This window comes from Dreissena polymorpha, chromosome 4, assembly GCF_020536995.1.
Source record: "Dreissena polymorpha isolate Duluth1 chromosome 4, UMN_Dpol_1.0, whole genome shotgun sequence".
Classification (NCBI taxonomy): Eukaryota; Metazoa; Mollusca; class Bivalvia; order Myida; family Dreissenidae; genus Dreissena; species Dreissena polymorpha.
This window is the reverse complement of record NC_068358.1, coordinates 108,322,865-108,333,135: the sequence shown is the minus strand read 5'-3', so window position 1 is coordinate 108,333,135 and position 10,271 is coordinate 108,322,865. Positions and strand designations below refer to the sequence as shown.

Sequence of the window (10,271 nt, the reverse complement as noted above, 5' to 3'; positions counted from 1 at the left end):
GGCGTAACAAACATTCGAATACCTATGTGTTACCATGTGGGACTTCGGATACCAATGATTTAATTTTTCATTTTACATGACGAATATGCTTGAAATGCAGTTATTGTCACAACGTTCTGCTTCAAAGCCAGATAAATGTCATTGTAATTGACTGTTGATCTTTCAAGGGGCTATTAGCTCAATTTCGTGTTCCAGTGCATTTCATTAACCAAGCAGTGACACAGATCATCATCGAGGGTGAAGCAACCATCACTTTTATTTGATTTTTGTCTACCTATTGTTTAAAATGGACATCCGGTTGCTTTCAAATAAAACAGCAGAATAAACCGATAAGTAGCAAACAAAATACACTCTAATGGCTATTGGACAGAAGTGATGCCGGCAACGTGTTGAATTGTAACGGAGCCAATCTAGCCTTATCTTCCCAATCCAGTTCGCTAGAAGCGATTTTACAGATAACTCTCTCGCACTCCTGAAAAACATCGAGTTTGTATGTACAAACGTAATATGGTGTTGGAGAGAAAACGGATTCATTCTGTAAGTGATCCCGTAAGTGAAATGGATAATGCAAGTTCGATGAATTCGGATAATTTAATTATCTTGGAATTATGTGGATCATAGATGTGTTTATCTACAGGATCTTGCCAGCAGTTTGAAACGTTTATAGAAGGCAAAAGCGTGGCAATTTGTGCTTAAGTTGCGGTGATTTGAGATGCACAACGCACTACTATTTGAAAAATGAACTTTTGCCAAAAATTGTGTTGATACGTTACCTGGACTACTTATTGCAGGATTTACTAACAAACAGGTAACAAAAAGTTAGTATAATATAAAAGCGTATTAATTAAGCAGTTCATGTATCATATCAGTAAACAAACTTTTTTTGTAAATTGTATTTATGGAAAAGATCTGACGTTTACGTTTTTCGCATCTCAACAATATTGCACAATCTGTAAATCCATACGTATGAAACACTATTTTCCACATGTTTTGTTATATCACGGAATGTTATTTTGTTAATTTGTATTATTGCTTAAGCTTAAAAAATATATATATGAAATTCCTTGATGTTATAATTTCAGTATATGTCTGGGCATGCTTAAATAATACTAACTTCCTTTTCAATAAATAACTTACTGAACCGTATGATTATCGTGGACTATCAAAGCACTGTTAGTTTGACATGTCTTATTTCTAGATTAGATCAATATTGATTTAAAAGCTTTCTTAATGATTCTTGTTTGGCATTTTTATCTGTTCGTATGCTTATATTTTTGTATATAAAAACTGAATTGTATTGAATGAAAGGAAACACTCTTCTATAAGTGTAATAATTTGATATGTTCGATTTACTTTTTTATAAATATTTTTTGTTAAAGAAGTGAACCTTTTCTTTTAGATTTTTTAAATACTATTTTAAACCATCACCTTTTATTTTACTGTTATATGTCTCATAATACATTTTTAATGTTTCATACACAAACTACTGGTGTTATTATATTGAAAATAATAATAATATTTCAGATTTTATGACAAAGTTGATAATAATATTGAATACTCAACGATATCATTAATAACATGCACGTATTCAAGTTCATTATAAAATGATTAATAGTTTGGTAATACGTGATAAAATAAGAAACTTCGAGTAGGTGCTCATATTAAAGCGCTGAAACCATTTAATATGTATGGAGTAATATTTGTTATTATCTTGTTTTAATTTGTGTGTTCTTCGAATTTGTCAGATAGAATAATTAGATATACGCAGACACTGGCTTATTTCCAAACGTTTTCATGGTCGCTTGTTCAACGAACATGCTGTATTTCAACTTACTGTCTATTGTTTGCGTTTACATATCTACGTATTAAGGATTTATATGGTATTTAGCGGATAGAATTTATGATATTCAGAAAGTGGAAGATAACCAATAGTTTTGTTATTATTTAAGTAAAGTTGACTCGCATATGTTATATGAATTTCAAAAAAAGAAAAATAGTTCATGCTTTGGATATTTTGTATGTGGTTAATATAGAAGAAAAATCAGAAGACCATTTTATTACTTTTATTTATTTCATGAAATAAATACGTATCCTGTAATAACTCGAACCTAGTTGCAATTGAGTACATTGGGAGTTCTGTTCTCTTATTCAGTTACAGATTTAGTTAAACAAAATATATACAAAAATAATGGTCAGATTCATGTGTGATTAATTTAGACACAAATTATATTGACTACATCAAAACATCCAACTTAAGTTGCGTACGCTGTATCCTGTGGTTTAAGTAATGCAATCTCATTGCAAAATGATGTCGAAAATTAACGCTTTCGAAAACAAGTACTTTCCTTCATTTATTTGATTGATATATTTCTTTATCGCAGTTTATAATAAATTTTTAAAGGTCAATACACCGTGTGCGTTTGATGGACTGATAGTAGACGGTTAAATTAATACTGATAATTACCAATTGACCACAACCATCTTGTGCCAGTCGTATAGATTTCGAGAATTTAGGCGCCGTTCGGATAGGTTATAAACACAAATCAACTTCGACGCATTAATTTACCGATATAGGCGAAACAGGACCATTACTTTCACAATGATGGAACGTCACAAATCTACTGTTCCGTAGTTGGTGTATTGGCATTTTGAAGTACTAATGTAATATCCTCTTTTTCAGATAAATATCAGCTCCAAACTATGTCTTCGATGTTCGATTGATTACACTCATTTCTACACTCTTACGTCACAAAGAAAAGCATACACGACACAAACGGAACAGTAATGGATGCATTAAAGGATGTTCAGAATAAAGACACCAAACGATGGTTTCACCGCTTGTCTTTACAGAGTGTCTTTAACGGTCTAGCTATTGTGATAATACTACTAACAACAATCGGTGTTACTACATGTTTATTTGAAATCCAGCGCCTTTCTGAAACAACTCGTTTGCTTGAAAAATCGTTCTCTAAACTGCAACAGCATGATTCTAATATATTTGCGGTGATAAACGGAAAGATGAAAAGTGTGCAGAAAAGGTCCATATTACCAACATACCAGAAATACGACCCGTTATCTACTAAAGAGAAGGTAAGTGTATTTATATATTGGACAAACTTGAAATCGATCCATCAATTAGGTTATTGAATGGTATCTCAATTAGGGTCTAACGAACGATTTCAAGTTACTGACTTCTTTGATGGCCATTACACTAACAAGTAATACCTCAATCGTACTTGTATACTTAGTTTGTATCACTGACACATTGACCTTTATAAAGCTTTTTACTAGTAGCACAAAAACTTCTCTCTTACAGCCAATACAGTTCGTTGATGAAAAAATTGTATCATTAAAACAACACCGGATGTTTTCAGTAGTAGTTATACATATTGTTAACCCATTCATGCCTAGCGTCCTGAAAAAAGGACATTGCAAACAGCGTAGACCCAGATGAGACGCCGCATAATGCGGCGTCTCATCTGGGTCTGCGCTGTTTGCTTAAATGAATTTCTTTATGAAATATTCTAAATATAGAAATAAATATACTTGACACCCCTAATTTTGGAAATAAATTGATCCAATTCAGAAGGATGGGAAAGTCCACTGGGCATAAATGGGTTAAAATGGTGCACACTCGTAAGTTACCTGATTACCAGCTCGTCAGTTGAGTGGTATCGGAAAGGTGTTTTTTCGTAAGAAACATTCCAACGTAAGTGTCGATCTTTTTATGTCGCGTGAGAGTGTGAACTGCCACTGGGATGTATTTGATTGTATGTTATCATAACTCAATAGGCAAAAAATCATTGCGGCTTCGAACATTGTTGTAGCCATTGATTTAAAGCGAAAATGTCGATTTGTTTTATCATTGAGTAAATAATCAAAACAATTAGAAGTGTATTACAGACGCCAAGGTATAAATGTGTAAATATTTATTTGTATTTGTACACTTAGCAAGGTTATTGAAAGGTCCATTAGGCGATGTTGACATTGTGGGAAATCAACAGTAGATCAAATGTGTCTTTGTATGAGAAAACTGGGCTTAATTCATGTGCGTAAAGTGTCGTCCCAGATTAGCCTGTGCAGTCCGCACAGGCTAATCAGGGACGACACTTTCGGCTTAAATGGTATAGTTTCAAGGAAGTCCCTCCTTACCGAAAATCAAGTCTAGGCGGAAAGTGTCGTCCCTGATTAGCCTGTGCGGACTGCACAGGCTAATCTGGGACGACACTTTACGCACATGTATTATGCCCAGTTTTATCAGAACAAGACACAAACGAGCCTCGTTCTGGGAAAACTGACCTTAATGCATGTCCGTACAGGCTAACCAGGAACGTCACTTTCCACTTTTATGGAATATTACGTTTAAAGGAAGTCTCTTCTAAACGAAAAACCAGTTCAGGCGGAAAATACCTTCTCTGATAAGTCTGTACGGACTGCACAGGCTAATAAGGAACGAAACTTTACGCAAATCCATCCAGCTGAGATTTTGCAGAATGATGACTTAATATTTGTCGACTTAAACCATAGTACTATATATCATGTTCACTTAAATTCATAATAATTAAATCGTTACATCGTCGATCGGTTTGGTATAGGTGGACTTAAAGGTTAACTGAATGTTTTATTATTCCTGAATGCGTACATCAATTAATGTTGAACATGTATACGCTGATTGTTAACAACGTCTAGGGGCACAATAAATATAACTTATTTGACAAAAGGATTCCATTTAGTCAATTTTAGTGGCAACCGATCTTTTTCGGTTCTAACGAATTATATAAATAAATAGTATAAAAACCATAACAAAAAATTGTTCAAAGGAGTTTGTTTTCTATAAAACATCGAGCGAACGTGATAAAAAAAGTTATTAATGTATTGAACATTTTTACCAAATAGCTTTTTAAACTGCCAATCGTTTCCCCTAAATACAGTATTGCCCTTGACTAAATATTTGCCATACAATATACGCTGAACAAAATGCAATTAAAATAACTTTGTTTTGAATTAGTTGATAGGGGGGACAATCGGATAAGTGCGTGTTCGACGTTTTCCTGGAAGATTTGATGCTCATTCGTGAGTGACTATCAGTATAATATTCATTAATTTCCGAGCTGCAGGTCTAATTAAAGCGGTCACCCATCCGCTTTATGGCACATTAGTCCCGGCACATTATTAATGATAGGCCTTGCGGAATGAGTTGTGCAATAATGGATTGACGGGTGTTGGGTAACACAGGAAGCGCGCGGCTGAGAAATTGTTAAAATGCAAATAAAGCATAATAATACATGTCTCTCATTTATGTGGCGTTCAATAACGGCATGTCTGTATTCGCGTTGTTAGAAATGAGCCACATGAATCAGATTGCTTATTTGAACACGTCGGTTTAATAGAGCTTCTTAAGTTGTAAATTTCCGATTGAAGACGATTTTTTTAATTTTGCTATTAATACATGTATAGTTTGAAAACATTAAATTTGATATCTGTTAGTTACCGCACCCCAGTTGATATCGAGTTGTTACTGAGCTGGTTTGTAACTTTATAGTGATAAATGACATATTGTGACCATTTTAAGCTCAAAACATGCGATCGTTATCAGCTGGTAATTTCATCCCGGTTTTGTATCATGTTGACGAATTAAAGCAAAGGACAGGACACAATTAGACAATTAAGTATTGATACTCATATTTTTACCCGGAAATGGGTAGTTTCAGATTATTACAAATGCAGTCAGGTAACAATACGGTAATGTTCTCCGTTCTGTAACTCCATATTTAGCATAATCACTGGAACGAAGGTATTTGTAATTTATTGCGAACCGACACGGAATGGTTTAATATTAGACGTAAGTCGAATTTACCTGCATGGCAAAATATCCTCCTAAAACCATGACTTCCTTTTTTAATTACAAATAGTTAACAGCGAAATTAGGCACGTTAATTATAATCAGCCATGTTTAAGCTTACAGGCTTTAAACAAATTATATATCATAGAAACTCACCGATAGTTATACTTTAAATAAAATAAGTCCATAAATTGTTGTTAAACAGTCTGTTACGGTGCACCATAAAACATATCAAACGTATAACGAACAGCTATCAAACGTATAACGAACAGCTATCAAACGTATAACGAACAGCTATAAATCATTTTTCATTCAGCCATATTATATGCATTCGTACTCTTCAATCTGCCGTGTTTCATCAACGTAACAGTTATGATTTAAATGAATACATAACAGATCAGGAGTCAACAATAATAAAGTAATTTAAATATGTTCTTCTATTTGCTTTTTTCATTTTCGATGGTTGTTTACGTTTTATATTTCGACCACCAAACGAAAAAACAGGATGCCACACCCACCCCGATTACAAATGGTATTAGGCTGTCCATATCAGGTCCACTAAACGTCTTTGAAGAGCAATTAGCGAAGTCGTTAGTGCACATAGTGGTATCTTCATTTTCTTGATGGGCCTTGCAGCGCGGCGGAAAAGTGGGTGTCTGAAATACAAATGCAGGCCTCCACGATTACTTAATTGCATATTAGTTGTACTTTTTGGGGGGGATTGATTATCGATAAACTGTAACAAAATCATTGTATAAAGCTACATATTAATCGCGCGAAGAAATAGTTAAAAAATGTACGACGAACGAAGAAATGAACATTTCTATCGAGCATTGTTTGAAATCTATACTTTAAAAGTTATTTTCGAAATCATTATCATCATCAGCAGCAGCATCATCAGCATCATCATCATCATCATCATCATCATCATCATCATCATCATCATCATCATCATCATCATCATCATCATCATCATCATCATCATCATCATCATCATCATCATCATCATCATCATCATCACCATCACCATCATCATCATCATCATCATCAACATCATCATCATCATCATCGTCATTATCATCATCATCAACATCATCATCATCATCATCGTCATTATCATCATCATCATTATAATCATTATCACATAATAATAAAAACAATAATAATAATAATAATAATAATAATAATAATTATTATTATTATAATTATTATTATTATTATACTTATTATTATTATTATTATTATTATTATTATTATTATTATTATTATTATTATTATTATTATTATTATGATAATAATGATATGATAATTGATGATGATGATAATAATAATAATATAATAACAATTTGATACGAAAAGTTCATTGCAGAAAAGTGCATGGTCAGAAAGTTAAAAAGATTTTGTTTGACCATTAAAAGACGAATATGCGAATCAAAAGTTTGATACTAACTTGTCCCGACGCAGAGTTTTGCAATCTGCGTAATATTTGCGTTCTGTATTTGGCAGTTCAACATCTTTTAAGTTTTTTTCTTTTCAAGAAAGAACATCTATCGTCATGGTTACAAATAAATTTATTTGTACTTGTCGATATATTTTAACGCTGTGAAAGTCTAGAAATTTTACCGTTGACATAATATCGCATTCTGAGCGCATGTACTGGCAATCGGGAACCATTAACAACCGCTCCAGGTCATTTGCGACACGTGATGTCTGCTTCCTGACGTAAGGAAACGGCTTTCTGACAGCGACTGGCATCGCTTCATGGACGCAGGTTGCTTCCGTGCTGCAGAATTTCCCCTCGGACCAGATGCAGTCTGCTGCAAGAAGGTCAACGTCCGAGGGATGGGGTTCTGTAAAGTAGTGCTTATTTGCATCGAAAAAGCAACGAACAATAGTACGTGAATACAAAATTCCGTAACAGTCAGTTTGTTGTCACCGATTTCTAATTTACAAACGGTAAATAAATGACTATTTTTACCGTATTATGATAATTTTAGTGAAACAAAACTGCATGCAGAAAAAGAAACGGAGATATGTATAAAGAACGCACGACAATACTTTTTTCTATTCTGACAGTAGCTGGGGTTTGTTTTGAATAGAATAACCACATATTTGATGACAACATGTTAACAATCAAACTTTATTAAACACATTGTTTATTCAATGTATATATTTATTCATATATAATGACATTTCATTATATATTTTGATATATAATGACATTTCACTTCTTGTTATTTGTAAGTATTATTTGTAACTGATTGCAAACTATTATATTCATTCATGCGGTTTGGGTCACAGCTTGATTATTTCATTTAAAGTTTTGAGTGCCACACATAAATGCTGAGAATACGGAAGCTCGTATCTTAGTTGCAAACCCATACTTAGAATTGTTTTTCTGGCGTTAACGTAAACGTTAATCGGTCGTCCATCAGGCGTCAGATGGGATTTTAAAGGAGCCACGCGAATGTCTGGTTTTCCGTACACAATGCGAACTGAAATGAATATATATACATATAGAAATTAAGTTTATAACTAGTTTGTATTTCGTTTCCGCTTCTTGGTTTACTATACCAAAACATACATTTTCATTAATCGACGTTAAACAATCCAGCAGATCTGGAGGAATGAAGACGACAACAACACCGAAGCTGTAATACACTAATTGATCTCGTGAGAAACGACTATTCACATAAACCAAGTTTCAGATTTCGTTCTAAACGACCTTCTTTAAATGTTTTGATAAACATACTTTAAAGGATCACATTGACCGACAATCGTAAAATTAAATCGATTGCACAGGTTTTATCCAAATGGACCTCGCTCTGTGAAAAGGGGGTTTAATGCATGTGCGTAAAGTGTCGTCTGAGATTAGCCCGTGCAGTCCGCACAGGCTTATAAGGGGTGACACTTTTCGATTTCATGATATTTTCGTTTAAAGAAAGTCTCTTTTTTTAGCAAAAATCCAGTTTAAGCGCAAAGTGTCGTCCCTGATAAGCATGAGAGGACTGGACAGGCTAATCTGGGACGAAACTTTACGCACATACATTAAACCCCATTTTTTACAGAGCGACACACACTTGTTACTGCTGATGTCGATACTACTGACCTATAAGAGGCGAGAGTTTCACATCGAGTCGTCTCACCCAGTTTTCCTCTCCCACGACGACTTTCTGTCCCGTGTCGCCATGGAAATCAAACATAACTTCCGACGTCTGGTTCTTGTACAGCAAAAGTTGATAAAAAAATACTTGTCCAGCCGGAAGACTACAGTAATTTGGAGACACACATTGTAACTGCCAACAGTATTACAACACTATTCTTTTATAGCAATATTGTTCTTAAACATAGTTACCAAGAAACAGCTGATTTAGATGAGTCAATGGTTTCAATATCCTATCGTGTTGAGATATTATTGTGTGTTTTTTTCTTTATTGACTTGAATACTAAATAAAAAAAGATACTTGTAAATTGCGTTTATTAAACGAGTCATACTGTTGCTCATTTCATATAGACTAACACGTCATACATTTATATTTAAATAAACTACTGAGGTTTTGGATAATACTTTGTACGTACAATGTCTCTAGCATCCAATTATTTCCTCCAGAAAATATGGCTGATTTACATCTCTGAGGTTCCCAGGATCCAAAGTCTTCGATCGAACCCAAAATCGCAACCCGCTCCACAACGGAGTCATAACACGGGTATTTCTCTATACAGAATACTACACGAACGTGAGAAAGCATGCAATATCCTACGGAATTCTGAAAAGTATAAATATAACTAGAAAATAGTAACAATTGGGAACGCATAGTAGTATAACTGCAGATCTGTGGTCGAACGTACTACGGCTTAATGTTGAACAAACATGACGATTTCAAGTCATATTAGGAGGAAGAAATGCAGTTTAATATTCCGATTCCAAAATACATATTAGATAAGGGAAGGGGATACGTTAATCATATATAAATAACACATTATAGCTAGTAATCTAATTAGCGAAGTTCTAAACGCGGTAAAATTGCATGACAAAACACATCATAATTTAGAATGTTATAATATAAAAACAGGCAATGTTATATAATTGAAAAATATGAAACCTTTTTAGATAAAATGAACATCTAGTATGATACCATGAGGAATATCCGATTTTTTTTCAGATGAAACACAGTCAAATTCGATTTAAGCAAATTTATTCTCGTGTGGTGAAAATTATTTGACGCCGACTTCTTGTTCAAACCGAGCAACAGCGTTAATGACGTCATAACTAAAAGCGAACGTCATTTACGCAATAATAGCGCACATATGGCAAACAGTAGACCCACAATGATATCAAAACACGTTTTATAAATTACTGCGCTAAATATATTTCATTTGAGGCCCTGGAAATCGAGCCAATATTTATATGAAATGATTTTTTAAATTT

The 10,271-nt window shown here is 33.8% G+C and overlaps 2 protein-coding genes across 3 annotated transcripts in view; one reads left to right on the top strand and one right to left on the bottom strand.

Annotated features, from left to right (window-relative positions):
- The first annotated feature begins 478 nt into the window (after positions 1 to 478).
- LOC127879470 (gliomedin-like) overlaps positions 479 to 10,271 on the top strand; it is a 97,638-nt gene continuing 87,845 nt past the window's right edge. Inside the window, exons 1-2 of the mRNA XM_052426318.1 lie at positions 479 to 808; positions 2,681 to 3,090. Of these exons, the coding sequence (XP_052282278.1) occupies positions 2,785 to 3,090 (306 nt within the window). The 5' untranslated portion in view covers positions 479 to 808; positions 2,681 to 2,784. The remainder of the gene's footprint in view (positions 809 to 2,680; positions 3,091 to 10,271) is intronic.
- LOC127879471 (uncharacterized) lies at positions 6,138 to 10,100 on the bottom strand. 2 transcript variants are annotated; one of them, XM_052426319.1, is made up of 6 exons: positions 9,946 to 10,100; positions 9,422 to 9,609; positions 8,952 to 9,109; positions 8,227 to 8,337; positions 7,466 to 7,692; positions 6,138 to 6,498 (listed from the first exon to the last, which is right to left on the bottom strand). In XM_052426319.1, the coding sequence occupies exons 1-6, from the start codon at positions 9,964 to 9,966 to the stop codon at positions 6,310 to 6,312; spliced, it is 894 nt and encodes a 297-aa protein (XP_052282279.1). In that variant the 5' UTR covers positions 9,967 to 10,100; the 3' UTR covers positions 6,138 to 6,309. The 2 variants fall into 2 exon arrangements, with proteins under 2 accessions (XP_052282279.1, XP_052282280.1); XM_052426320.1 differs by having other exon boundaries at positions 9,979 to 10,097.

Excerpts from the sequence above, each read along its gene's own strand:
- LOC127879471 (XM_052426319.1), bottom strand. The coding sequence starts at position 9,966 with ATGTTCATTTTATCTAAAAAG. Across the intron at positions 9,610-9,945 it reads TGTTCATTTTATCTAAAAAG|AATTCCGTAGGATATTGCAT; the intron begins GTTTCATATTTT and ends TATACTTTTCAG. Across the intron at positions 9,110-9,421 it reads AATTGGATGCTAGAGACATT|TCTTCCGGCTGGACAAGTAT; the intron begins GTACGTACAAAG and ends AAATTACTGTAG.